The following is a 14,699-nucleotide window of genomic DNA, read 5'->3' on the forward strand; positions in this document are numbered from 1 at the left end:
GTAAATATATTTTTTTGTATTAATAAATACCTTTGATATATAGATTTTTTGTAATGTTTAATTAATTTATTTTTTGATATGAATTTTTAAAGTTGGCAACTTTTAGCCATTTTTTGACTTTAAATCGCCCCTAGCTCAAAAAGAAAGCATTCTACGAAAAAATGTCAAGAGACAAAAAGTGTTTATTTTTGCCCAATTTACCTCTCAAAATTATTTGCAGAGCGTTTTTTTGCAATATTTTTATTTTGCAATTTTTTTGTTAATAACAAATTACCTGCCACTCGGACACAAAGATGTTACTTAGGTTTTTTGTTCGCAATAACTCAATGTATCGATTACAAAAGGTTTCATCCTGGCCTCTCGTGGTCGGTGACCTTGATTTTCTAAGCATCTTTCAGGGGTGGACCGTTCATCTACTATAGTATCAGTTTGATTAAAATTGGTTTGAAATTTTTTGATTTATTTAAAATAATCGTTGAAAAACCATTTTTTATTGTTTAAACAATTAAATAATAATTAGCGCACAAATATAAGTTTATAAATTTTCTCTTTAAGCCATTTCAAGCCATTGCAAAATGTTTTATTAAAATCCAAGGCTCTGCTAATTATTCCGAAATAATGCATATTTTTAAGCTACCTTCCACTAAATGATTCTCGTTTGAGTTGTGAGATATAGAAAAAGACTATTCTTAAGACGGATTGCAGAGAGTTATAACTCTGAAAGAGGGTGCCACTTGCCGGGTATCCTAAATTTGTGTTAAGAATCTGCGACCAAATTTTGTTGCATTAATTTCGCAACAACTATTATTTTAATAGTGAGTAGTAATTGGTTAAATCTCACCCAGTCTGTATCTGATGATTCTACTGACTATTTACGAGGTATTTGAGGTGTAATTCAATGCTGGACGGGGCTTTAATCCGTAGAGTAGTTGTTTCCCACAATATAATTAGGTAAATGTAAATGTTGCAAAAAATTTTAGGGAGTGGTTCCTCGCTAAATTAAATACAAAAAATTGTGTTGTAATAATCCCGATAGTGTCCGATTCTCAAAAAATGTTATGTTAAACACACTATTTAATTAATACTCAAGAACAGTTGTTGAAGAAGTTTATTGTCATAGTATACAGTTCGAAATTCACCCATATTTCTAAAATAATTCGATAATCCTTATAATCCTTTAAAAAGCTTTGTACAATATACAGTTTTCACCATAATCTCGAAAATTTTCCTAAAATCCCCTATAAAGCCATGATTGCAACTAAAAGCCATCGGCCGTGAAATCATTACCAACCGTACATGAAAATTTTTACGTTTCCAAAAATTCCGTAAAGAATCCTATGAAGCCTTGATTTTCGCCCAGATGCCACCCATGCGATAGCGGAAAAAGGTGCAAAAATCTTCACCATTCTTTCGAATTTTGACGAAATTCTGTAATTCTAAATAATTCGAAATTCGAACTAAAGCAACTATTAACAAAAATAATTTATTGTAGACTTACAATTATTTGGAACGGCCACAATCTACAGAGGGATGGTTTTCCCAATTTTCCGATTCTGATGCGAACCTCGCTATGGTATCCGTTCGGAGCCAGCATGGAGAGTGTTCGAATCCTAACCGGTTTTTGCTTTGTCTTATATACAAGTATTATACAGGGTGATTCAGAACTTATCAAAAAAAAATCTGGATGTACAGGGAACCCTTACAAATACAATTTTGTAAAGAAAAAATCAAAAAGGGCAGTTCGAAAATGATTTAAAAATACACTTCTGCACGGCACTGGAAACTGGTCAGCTGTAAAACCTGACCCCGCACAATGCGACCAGCATGGCGGTGTGATAAAAACGGACAAAAACTTTCGCAAGGAAAGAAATATGTAAATAGAATTTTATCGCACCTATTTTATATCGGCAAATTCAACAGCTTTTGCCTATATTAATTAATAAAATTAATTTGTGTTTTTAAATAATAATCATAATAATCATTTGACATACCCGATGTTACAACAACTGTTCAATATTTTATCCACCAATGTGCCAAACACATTTGGATCCGTTGTACACAGTTTCTACGAATTAACACAAATGCTATCTTGTTTCACTATTATCCATTACCTAAATTATCCATCAACTCCGAGTACACGCAAACCATTTTTGACACTAACTACCCATTTTTGACACTAACTACTAAAACAACACAGATAACAGGTAAATATCGCAACGACGATTGCAAAATCCGAATTCAGTATTCGGAGTCGCTGAGGCCATGTGGCGAATGACGCTAGAGACTACAGTTGTCCAGCTATGTAGTGGTTGAATGTACCATAACTTCAATATTTTTTTTTCTCGGAAACTATAAGGATTTTACAAAAAATTTTTTTACAATATTGATTCCATTTCTCATGGTGCATCTATCCCCAAATTTTTTGGATAAGTTGTGAATAACCCTGTATGTTTACAATTTACTGTTAATTAATACGAAAATTGCAATAAACCACAATTTAAAGAAGTCAAAACTGACCCCATCCCATGGTGTTAATCCTTAGAGATACAGGTTTTTAAAGCTCTTAAAGCTTCCATACAAGCACTTTAAGGAGGTTCCACATACATAAACTTTAGTGCAATAGCTCCGCACTCAAAAGCAGTAATAAAAAGACCCAAGAGTATCATACTCGACAGTGCTTCCATAACACCAAGTGCTCAGTGCAAAAAAGGTCAAAACCTCACCTAAATAATAAAGAAAAACTAAACCGTATCGCAGCTTAAGTAAGCATTTAGTACAAAAATAGAGCGTGGACCATTATCCCAAGGCCAAGCAATCACACCAACAATAGAGGAAGAGCCACAGCATCGACATCCTCTAAAGCTGAATTCAAAGTATGTACTTTACACTTCAACCGTATGCTATAACCGTAGGTCGTATGACTTAATTTTTAGTATATGTAGTATAAGTATAGCAAATTAATTTATGTGACTCAAGATTTTCCCTAAATTTTTACCGTTTCAGGAATTTGAAATGGATAGTACAAATGAAGTATTAATTATCTCAATTATTACTTTAAGCTGTAGCTTATTTTCATTAAATCAACGATTGTATCGTTCTAAAAGAAGATATAAAACTCGTCGAATTAATAGAAGGAGAAATATATGTTAGATGCTAATTATTAAAGAGGGACGTCATCCACTACGTCGCTATTACTGAGTCAACAAGAACCCCTTTCGGAATGCGTGAGCAGTCGAGGTCAGCCGATGGAGCGCGGTCCGAGGGGTCCGCGAGCACAGCAGTCAGTCACGGGAGTCAGGGTCCCGACATAGCAAATAAACAAGAGATAACTCTGTCGTTTGATGGAATAAACCGATTGTTGAAATTATGTGTTTTAATCGGAGGTGAAAACCCCCGTGTTTCTAACATCAGAAGTGGGATACACCCCGTGTATCTTAGCAACCCCTGTGACAAAATAAATAAGAAGAATTATAATTTAGTACAATATGGTGGAACGAAGTGAACCTATGCAGAACAATGGTTGAAAAAGTGATGGTGATTATGAGACAGTGTCTGAATCAGATCTAAAAATGTGCAACAAAAACAATAAGAAACATTAGTATCATTGTACTATACTACAGGAGCAATTGGTAATATTATTTTGTCGATCCAATATGGCGACCAAGCCAACGCCTAGTCCATCTTCCGTGTCAGATGTAGCGAGTGCGCAAGCTTCAACTTTTGTTATAACATCATTCTGATTGAACGAATTCAATCCAGACGACACTAATTATTCCATAGTAGAGTGGATCGACGTTGCCATAAGTTCAAAAAGTAACTTAATGTGGGTGATGTATCGTATCAATGATAACAAAAGCTGCACAAACTTTAAAATGAAGCTATTGCTACTGTGGCTGGAATCCAATGCCAAATCAAGAATAAGTTTTCTAAGAACCTTTTTGTAGTGATTCCTAGTGCATAATTTTACGTAGCAGCTAGTTACAAAGTAGCGATTGTAAATTCCTTAACGACTTTGATATTAGGAAACTCTGTGCTGTTCACTGATTCCATAATGAGTTGTTGTTGAAATCATATTCAAGTGTCTATTGGTAAACAACAGCCTACTCCCAATAAAGAAGTTTTAAAAGTGTTAAGTGTGTTAACAGACGCTATCAAAGACATTGTTCAACATAGTAATGTCCAAGTGACCAGAAAACAATAGAAAACTGTGATTCTAGATGAAATAATTCTGCTTTGGATGACTTGCGATAAGTTTGGCAAAACAACATCAGCACGAGTGTTGCATTACAACAGAAAAATGATACAACCGACAAAAGAGTAATGAACTACTTTTACGCACATACTGCAAGAATTGAGAATGCCTGTAACAAAGAATTGTTGGTACAAGTGTGGAAACTAAGAAAAGATTACACTCATTATGAAGAAGCGACTTGGCAACGTTTTCAGTTCCTACTTTAGTTTATAAGAACAAAGCAATGATTTTACGTACCTACATGATAGTGCTGATCTATCAATTCTAAAACTGACAATGAAAAATGTTTATTTATCTGCACGTGCAAGGTTATGACTATTTCGGCGACCGCAACTTTGGAAATTTTGTTTATAAGTTGAATACCGATTATGTAAATCTAGAACATTTAGAAATTGAATGTTATTAGTTATTGGTTGAGATGTTATTAGACAAGGTTATCTACGCGTCACGAAAAGCGCTTAGGATTCAGAATAATACCATGATCTAGGTCACATCCCAAAAGTGTTTACAGATACTACAAATAAGCATAACAGAGTCAGGACTGGACGAGCCTACAATTAAAAGCATAAAACACTTATTGCAGAGAGAAACATCTTTTCTGTATCACAACAGGAAAATTGCAGATTTTCCTGAAGAATGACAAATCCAAAGACCTCAGAATGACTAGACAAGTAATTCCCTATGCATTGCAAAGGAATTGTTTTGATTTTCCACAACTTGAGACATCCTGCTATTAAACAAGGATGAAGATAGTTCTTTGTTTACTAGGGAACTCTTAACCAGTGGCGTGTGTGTTAAAAAGGGTGATACATTTTAATATTTGTCTAATTTATATATACTTACCGATTTCACACCTAATTTGGTTTTAAAATAATGTTAATGACTTCTTTTTTAAATAAATAGAACCATGTTTGTTTTACTCCATAACGGCACTTACTGCCGAAAAAAAGTAATACTAGTTACAACAATCTTTATTTTCTCAGTAACAATATACATCAATATGTTAAATAATACTAATTAATAAAAGTTTTTACCAGTTCAAATAGGAATCACAAAGTTACAGTTACAGTTGCATATAGTATGGTAGCTATACTATACTTGTATACAATAATATGCATATCAAGTAGGACAATTAAGTGATAAATGAAAGAGAAATAGTAAATGGGGTTATTACACATATTTTTAAGTTCTTTAATTCTTAAAACAGATTTATTGGATCTAATTTGTTATGGTGACAATTGCTACAAAGTGATCCCGAATTATGTGCAAAAAATTGTTTATACAATTTTAATAGGGGTCCTGTATTTTGACTAAACGAACTTGGGAACTCAGGAACTGCTGTGTCCTTAAGATAAACTCGGCCACCAGGTCTTATTAAGAAATCACTTGATGTGAAGTGATCTGAACATACAACACTATCTTTAGGACTATTTTCCTTTCCTATACAGCTCAAAATGCGAGAGAGCCAAACGTCTCGGCGTTCAACATTCGAAGGAATCCTAAAATCAAATTACCTAGGTATATTTCCTTTTAAATAATGTTGCCTTTGCAATTCATGTTACTTTTTATTTAACCGTAACACACAATTCACGTTTTAAAAAAATATTTTATATTTTCAATATTATTGCACTGAAAATTTTCTATTTCAAATTTTGTTTTAAACTACCGTCTGTTATCTGTTACGCCCATGGTAAATCTACCTACCTGTGAAAAGAGCGATTGCCTCCACTTTTAAAGCGAAATCTACATATAACACAATATTTTCCCATTGTCTATTCACAAAAACAATAAATTCTGCCAAAGAAACTAATAATCCACGGTAAACACAACGTTAAACTCAGTAAGCATGCAAAGAATTAATGGCGGCCGACAGTCGTAAACAATAATAAACATCTAGCATAGAGCAGGTACTGCGCGCGCACCTTACCACATGTCTTTAGCCAATAGGAGGCTGAGTTCTCAAAATATTTACAGTAGAACAAAACAAACCAAGACAATGCACTGTCTATCCTTTCTGAGGTCGTTGGACAAATCGGTATCATACAGACCTTAACGCCAATCCTATGTTAAACGAACGCCAGGTGCAATGAACAGTCGACGAAGTTTTCCGGTATGCGATTCATGCGATACAAAAATTAGCACTTAGCCAAACCCAAAATGTCTGCTAGTCAAATACAAAGACAGTAAAAGGATTAAAAAAAAGTGTTAAAACAAAAACAAAATACTAAAAAAAGGTTCAGTTGAAAGTCTTGGTGCAAAGTGCCATTAAGATGTTGTAGCGTCATTACGAACGAAAGGAGCGAGCGTGTTCGAGTTCATACTTCGAGATTGACTTAGAAAGAGCCACGATGGAAAGAGGTCAACTAGTGAACGACTCCAATCAGTGCCCAGTTTATGATGAGTCTGGTCAGTTGTTGGAGGAATACGTGGTAATCCAATTCCTTGAGCGCGAGCTGCATCAGTGGGAACTATCAAGAGAAGGACCGATAAAGAGAGAGAAATGAATTTGTGTGAAATTGCGACTTATGGTTGAATTGGTGTGAAATTAGGATGTAAAAGGGATCTTGAGAAGTACAATAGGTAGATACAAAAATAAAGAGAGCCCGATGGGAGCACTCTAAGTAGCAATGAAGGAATCGTTACTGTGAGTATGACATCATAAAAAAAGGAACAGTAATGTGACATTATTTTTTTTGAACCTGTAGAGAATGTCAATAAAAACGAGTTACCTTTTACCCTACCCTTACCCCAATCCACAAAAAGTAAAGACGGTTATGAGGCGCTCCCACATAAGAGAAAAGTTGTGGCAATCCCACATCAGAAAAGAACAAAAAAAAATAAAAGGAAGTTAAGTGCATGGTAAGGCATGTACCTCTGAACTTCCTAAAAAAAAAGGAAAAAGTTAAGTGCATGGTAAGGCATGTACCTCTGAACTTTAAAAAAAAGAAAAGACGGTTATGTGGCGCTCCCACATAAGCGAAAGGTTGTGGCGATCCCACATCAAATGCTGAAAAAGAATTACCTCTTACCATCCTTTACTCCAATCCACGAAAAGAAAAGACGGTTATGTGGCGCTCCCACATAAGCGAAAGGTTGTGGCGATCTCACATCAAATGTTGAGAAAGAATTACCTCTCATCATACCCAGTATCCCTTATACCAATCCAAATTAAAAAAAAAAAGAGAAGCGGGTATGTGGCAATCTCACATGACTCGAAAGGTTGTGACAATCCCACATCAAAAAAAAAAAAGAGAGAGAAAGAAAGAAAACCAGTATGTCACCTTTCAGCTCTGCTATAATAGTATATTATGCAACGATCATGTAATGATGGTTATTAATACACGAGCATTAACCGGGACGAGCCGAAGGCGAGTTTCGTATGGTTTATGTGAGTGTATTAATAACCATTACATGAGAGTTGCATACGCTATTTTTTCTACACCCGATAAATATTCAAAAACCATAAATTTTATATTTTTATTGAACACAATAGGTAACAGTAATTATTCGTATTTCTATAAAAAAAATCTACAAAATTGTAATTAATACCTCGGGTATTGGTATTGCCATAGATACAAGAAAACTATAAACATTTTATTTGTATTTATATTCAACATATAATAATTGTAATTAATCCGATTTCTTAAAAATATTAAGATTATTTATTGTGCAGTTTGAAAAGTTTATTCCAGGTCCCACTGATCTGGAAGTGGAAGGAATATTTACATTTATTTCATTATTGCTAGTCTCAATAGAGTTCAATATTGTATTGGAAATGCTGATTTTATTCTGAACCGAATTTTCAATGTAGCCTTCTGCCACTGAATTGGATTTCCAGCCACCATGGCGTTTTAATGTAGTAATATCACCACCGGCATCTACTAATACGGTTGCAGATGTCCTACGAAAACAATGCCCTGTATATAAATTCGGATCAGGCAGATTTAAATATGTTGCTATTTTCTTCCCTATATCACCAAATTTATTAATACCAATGTTTTGAATTGTGCATTTTCCATTTAAATAATTAACGAAAAAAGATGGGGTGGGGCAAATTTTAGGCCGTAGATTCATATATTTTTTACTAATTTCGTAGTATTTGCCGGTAATTGTAAATGTTCGTTGTACTTTTGTTTTAGTTTCTATCACATTAACAATTAAGATTCCATTCATATCTTTGACATTTTCACATTTTAGGTCATGTAGTTCATGCCTTCGACATGCTCCCATTATTCCAAAAATCATTGCTACCTAAAAAAAACAACAATAATAAATAAAGAGAAGAAAAAAAAAGAAAAAAAAAAAAAAAAAGCAGGATGACCTAGGCTGGTTTCGAACCCGGATCTCATACTGTAGTCTAGTCCAAATTGAGCGCCTTAACCCGCTCGGCCACGAGTTCGGTTTATGAGTTTGCTCGAAATTAATGAAATATACCTATCATGCATGAGTCGAATGGAAAATGTAATCATGAAATTTTTTTAAAAATGCAATGTTAGATAGATACTTACTTTTAAAAATAAAAACCGTTCATCGGGTGCTTCGTCGATAAACGTTTTTATTTGTTCAGGTGAAAATATTTTTGCTTTTTTTCCAACATATCCTTCGGACTTTCGCTTTAATAAAGCTTGTAGTTTCTTATATTTAGAAATGTTTATATTATGGTTTATATTTACCAACGTTTTTATTATTGAATAATGTGTCCATGTACTAGATGATTTCATAGTTTCCATCAATTCTTGAAAATAAGCAATTAAAACATTTTCGGAGAATGTCGAAATATTATTTGTATTTCTCCAGTCCATAAACCGTTGATAAAGTTTTTCGTACACTTTCTTAGATTTTTGGGGTAAAATATTTTGAACTGCATTTTCTGCTTTCTCCGATATGTGTGGAGGAGTCGATGGTAATTCTTCTATATCGCTGATATCAGACATTTTGATAAATTATCGAAGTTTAGCTAGGTATCTACGAAAATTTAATACGTACTGATTTTGACATCTAAAATAATTAGATAGGAACCTAGGATAAACGTCAAATGCACAGCATGCTTGATTGAAAAATTATGGGTTTCTATTGATTAAAAATCTGTATCGTAATGAAAAATCTGTATCGTAATGGGTATCATTATGAAACGGATTATGGGCATATAAGTGCATTGTTATAATACGGGTGTAGAAAAAGAAAATAATAGGCGATAAAATTGTTCATCTCTAGACTACACCATTGTTTAAATATCCTATATAGTTATTCACAGAGCTCATTTAAAGGTGGCGCCATCTAGACGAACTAAAATAGATGAATGAATTAGGTATGACCATTATTTTAAATATTTTTTAATGTTAGGTTAGATTGCTGTTTTATAGAATCCATGATTGTGGATTTGCAATAAAAAAGCTGTCATCAGAGGATACCTGTATTCATCTACTACATAATGTAATAAAGGTAATTGAACAATTAATTAGAGGTTTAATATAACTCATAATTATATGGTATTCTCTTTCGCTTCATAAAATCATTTGTACTACCTATATTACTATATCTTTATAAGGAAATTGTTATATATAATTATTTTTCAGTTACATCATGTCTACCTCAAGATGTTCATATTTTGACTGTGGAAGGTCACTAAAAGAGTGCCCTGGTCTACGAAGATTTTCATTCCCAGTAAAAGACCATACCAGATGCCGTCTGTGGGTTGTAAACTCAGGTAAATAGGTATTTCAAACAAATTGTAACATAATTTTTATCTTACTCAACCTAATTCAAAATGATTGAAATTTTAAAGTCCATTCATATTTATTTGCTGATTGACTCTTGCTAGAATCGTCAAGTTTCAGAAAAAATATTTTACTTCAAAATTTAGAACTTGCTGGGCATTTTGGATAGCCATAAGCAACAAGATCAAACAAATATTATTTATTGATATACATTCAAAATTTATTTGTACTTACGCTAAGTTAGTTATTTTAAAATTTATGTTTGTTCAAATATTATGAAAGATTTTTCAATGTAATTTTTTAATTTTTCAAATTTCGTATTGCATGTATGAGATTGATATAAAACATTTAATAAAGAAAAAAATACCATAAGTAAATAATATTGTAAAGTCTGTGTCAGGTTAAGGTATTATTCTTAAATAATGGTCCCTTTTTATTATTATGCAGGTAATGCTGAATTAGTAGCACTAGAACCGGAGCAGTTAGGACGACGTTTTTCATGTGAAAGACACTTTAAGAGATTTCATGACGCGGAAACTTACATCATATGCAGTTCCAATTATTTACACAATGCAAGATCGAGAACAAGAAAGAGTTTATACAGGTCCTTCCACTTCAGGTGCTTTTCCAGTTGTTGGATCCTCTATACCATCTTCATCTTCTGAAGAAAGCATCCAATTTTTAAAAGATATTACAAATCTGCCCACTCCACCAAGAAAGAAAAATATTCAAGAAACACAGACAGCTATTTAACACACAACAAAAATTAACAAAAGCAAGAATTGTTCTTAAAAAAAAGAATAACTTATGACCACCCAAAATCATTACAACAGTTACCTTCTTTTGTTAGAAGTATTGTAAAAATGAAATTATGTCACACAAAAAAACAGTGTGGCTTTCTGACGAAAAACATGCAGCTGATTTTATATTATAAATCTCCTACTACATATAAGTTCTTAAGGCAAAAGGGTTTCAAATTACCAGCTATTTCTACATTATCAAAATGGTTAAATGAATTTTCATTTATCCCAGGTAATAATAAAAATACTTATAAACTTATCAAATTAAAATGAACAACTATGGATGCAAAGGATAAGGAGTGCATTTTAGTATTCGATGAAATGCACTTAAAGCAGTGTTTAGAATATTCCAGAAAAAAAGATTTGGTGGAGGGATTTGAAGAATTAGGTGTTTTAGGACGGAAGGCAAGTATGGCGAAGCAAGCATTAGTGTTTCTTGTCAGAGGTATATATACAGATTGGAAAATACCATTGTCATTTTATTTTTCTTCTAAAGGAATTGCAATCGATAAATTACACACAATTTTAGAAAAAACTTTAATATATTTAAGTGCTGTCAATCTTCAGCCAATTACAATAGTGTGTGATCAAAGTACCACAAATCAAGCTTTATATCGGAAATTAAACGTAACCCCAGAAAAACCATATTTTGAATGTCAGAATCAAGAGTATATCGCTCTTTTTGATGCTCCTCATTTAGTCAAAAGTATAAGAAACAATTTGTTGCAAGGAGATTTTGTATTGAGTGAAGCAGATAATTCACAGTGTAGAATAAGTTTTCAAGATGTTAAAATAACTTATGAAATTGATAGAGCATCAGAAACTGGAAAAGCATTGCCGAAAATTACAGATGTCCACATGAATCCAAATTCATTTCAAAAACAAAATGTTAAACTAGCTGTGCAGATTTTAAGCCACAGTGTTTGTGCAGCAATCGAAACTCAACAAATAAAATCTGAAAAAGGCAGCTAACACTGCAAATTTTATTGAGGTGATCGATAATTTGTTTGATGCGTTAAATAGCAGAACGGTTAAATGTATAAAACTCTGTAATGCTGCGTTATCTGATAATAGTCCTTATCCAATGGCAGCCTTAGATAAAGGATATCAAGTAATGTCTAGTCTCATTAAAATTAGACAAAAAGGGAAATGTTACCAGACCCCCATGTTTTGATGGAATATTAACAATAAATGCAGTAAAATTGATTTTTAATCTTCAGAAAGAAAAAGGTTATCCTTTCTTATTAACAAGGAGACTTAACCAGGACATAATTGAACATCAGTTTTCAATTTATAGACAGAGAGGAGGACACTCAAAAAATTCTTCTGTTCGTATGTTCGAGGCAATTTTTAAATCTAATTTCATTATGAACATTATGAAACCTCTAAAAAATCCAGCTATGAGTTCATGTCCGATACTCCCAACCTTATAACTGATTATAAATCTGACAGATTAAAAAATGTGAAGTTACCAGTTGAAATGGATTTCTCAAATGAAGACAGTAGGTAACAACAATGCTAGTGATGACGATAACAGTAATGAAATTAATATACAGTTATCATTACCAGCAACACTATCCTCTCTGGAAGAATGTTCAATAATTTATTTTGCTGGTTATCTAGCCAAATTATGTTCAAAGAAGTATAACTGCCGACATTGTTTAGAAGATCTCATAAGCTCAGAGGATTTAGTCAACAACACCGACATTTTATTGTTTTATAAAAATTTTAACATCAATAATCCCATATCATTAAAAAAACCTACAACTTTATTGCACACATTTGTACATGGCGCAATGATAATATTTTTTAAGATATTTCCACAGCTTATTAGCAGTAGAAATTTGTCGAAACTACTTTATAAAAAAATGCAGCATAAATTGTGTCTCGAATGTTCAGACTGGTTTGTAGAAACACAGTGTGTTGAACATAGGAAATTTATTTTAGAAAATTTAATTTGGATTCTAATTTACAAAAGATGTAAATCTTTATCACAAAATACCAAATTACAGACCGATAAACAATCTAAAAAACTACTTATTTTTTCAAATAAATAAATATTACATTGTAGTGCAGTTCTCGATTAAAATCAATAAAATGTTATTAAAAACAATTTTTTTATTTATAGTCTTCTCTTTTTCTTTTACACTAAAACTCTCCTTTTTATGCTCTTATGGATTAACAACTTACGAAGAGTACATTTTTCATTTTACAAAAACTAAATATACTTATTAGAAATCTTTTTAAATAATTTTAAATTTAAATTTAAAATTTTTTAAATAAAATTATTGTTTCACAAACATTTTTTGTAAGAAGCCGTTTGGTATTCAGGTATATTCGCAATTAAGTGCATTGTTCGGCAAGCTTCAGTTAATTTTTTTTACATGTACTTATAATACCCTGTATAAGAAATTTTATATAAAATAAATGAAACCATATACCTACCAGCCTTTTATAACTTTTGTCTCTGTCACTAATTTTTAACTACAACAAATTTTGAATAAAGATTTGTGCATTTGGAAAGTTTTCTGAAAAATTCGGTTTCATATATTAGATCATTATTTTTAATAGTAAATTTAACGATTTTAATTATTTTTTTAAATGATTTTAAATTGTATTTTAAAGCGAAATTGGCTGATGTGGCAAATCAACGTATAATTTGCATGATTATAAGTAAATTATTTAAATTTAATAATTAAAGTATTATTAAAAATCACTTGAAAAATTGAAATGTCCGGTCGTGAATAAATAAGTGTACAAAACCGAATCCGAAGTAACAATATTTAAAATGTGTATGTCGTCTATACTCGGTTATTTCCGTTGATATCAAAAAAAGAGCAGCGTACTAATATGCGGCGTTCTTCGAGTGATAGCATTACGTATTCATCATCTTCGTCAAGTGATGGTGAATTGAAGAGCTTTTAAAAAATAGCAAAACGAAGTGGTTGAATCACGACGCAGTAGGCCATCAACGTCCACAACGGGAGATGAACTTCTCATTCCATTGTTTGATCCTCGAAAGAACAATATGGTGATTGAAAAGTGGGTGCAACGTGTGGATAAACTAGCAAAGCGATACAAATGGGATGACGATCTCATTATGCGTATGATAGCAAGCAGACTTTGCGGCAATGCTAGGCAGTGGTACGACGAACAGGCAACGACGAACAGGCAAAATGTGATGTTTCTTGGAGTGAAATATAGGAGAGTATGATTAATCAAGTCCATTCCATTTTCTAATTTACTCGGAGATGCTGCTAATTATGAAACTAGTCCCAGTCAAAATCTAGATTACTGTTTCCAAAAACTTTCTAAATCGAGAGCGTTACGATTAGAAATTCCAGATGAATGTCTCATAGGTGCTGTAGTTGGTGGCATAACGGATGAAATCATTTCACGTACAGTCAGATCTGCACGCCATAGTGATGTTAATATGTTATATGTTTATTTAAACACTATGGATGACATGCCAAATAAGAGAAAATTTTATAATCGCTCGACGCCCAGTTATGATTTTCCTAGCTCCTCCAAATATAATACTTAATTAAAATCAAACTTTTCACAGAAATCACATTAAAGTGAGGCCACTATGGATACCAGTAAAACACTACCTAAGTTTAAAGGGCAATTCCATATAACCATGGTTCTTATTAACAACCGATATGAAGTTGAAGATATGCTAGAAGGCGTTAGGTCAGGCAAGAGAACTGTAGCCGTCCCAGATCATATGAAAAAATGGATTACGTTCCAAGTTGAAGAGAGATCAACGGATCTCTAATACGATGAGATCAACGGATCTCTAATACGAAGAGATCAACGGATCTCTAATACGATGAGGTCAACGGATCTCTAATACGCTGAGATCAACGGATCTCTAATACGATGAGATCAACGGATCTCTATTACGATTAGATTGACGGATCTCTAATA

At 32.8% G+C, this 14,699-nt stretch overlaps 2 protein-coding genes across 3 annotated transcripts in view; both read right to left on the reverse strand.

The window, feature by feature from the left end:
* LOC108907032 (dynein beta chain, ciliary-like) overlaps positions 1–14,699 on the reverse strand; it is a gene marked incomplete at its 5' end in the record, with an annotated part of 124,041 nt that overhangs the window by 44,256 nt on the left and 65,086 nt on the right. The window lies entirely within an intron of this gene.
* LOC111691800 lies at positions 7,783–9,248 on the reverse strand. 2 transcript variants are annotated; one of them, XM_023455156.1, is made up of 2 exons: positions 8,926–9,248; positions 7,783–8,503 (listed from the first exon to the last, which is right to left on the reverse strand). In XM_023455156.1, the coding sequence occupies exons 1-2, from the start codon at positions 9,184–9,186 to the stop codon at positions 7,883–7,885; spliced, it is 882 nt and encodes a 293-aa protein (XP_023310924.1). In that variant the 5' UTR covers positions 9,187–9,248; the 3' UTR covers positions 7,783–7,882. The 2 variants fall into 2 exon arrangements, with proteins under 2 accessions (XP_023310924.1, XP_023310923.1); XM_023455155.1 differs by having other exon boundaries at positions 8,761–9,248.

This window comes from Anoplophora glabripennis, unplaced genomic scaffold (assembly GCF_000390285.2).
Source record: "Anoplophora glabripennis isolate ALB-LARVAE unplaced genomic scaffold, Agla_2.0 scaffold293, whole genome shotgun sequence".
NCBI classification, from domain to species: Eukaryota; Metazoa; Arthropoda; class Insecta; order Coleoptera; family Cerambycidae; genus Anoplophora; species Anoplophora glabripennis.

Coding starts and splice junctions, on each gene's coding strand:
- LOC111691800 (XM_023455155.1), bottom strand. CDS start 9,186: ATGTCTGATATCAGCGATATAGAAGAATTACCATCGACTCCTCCACAC. Junction 8,504..8,760: donor AACGGTTTTTATTTTTAAAA/GTAAGTATCTAT, acceptor TGTTTTTTTTAG/GTAGCAATGATTTTTGGAAT.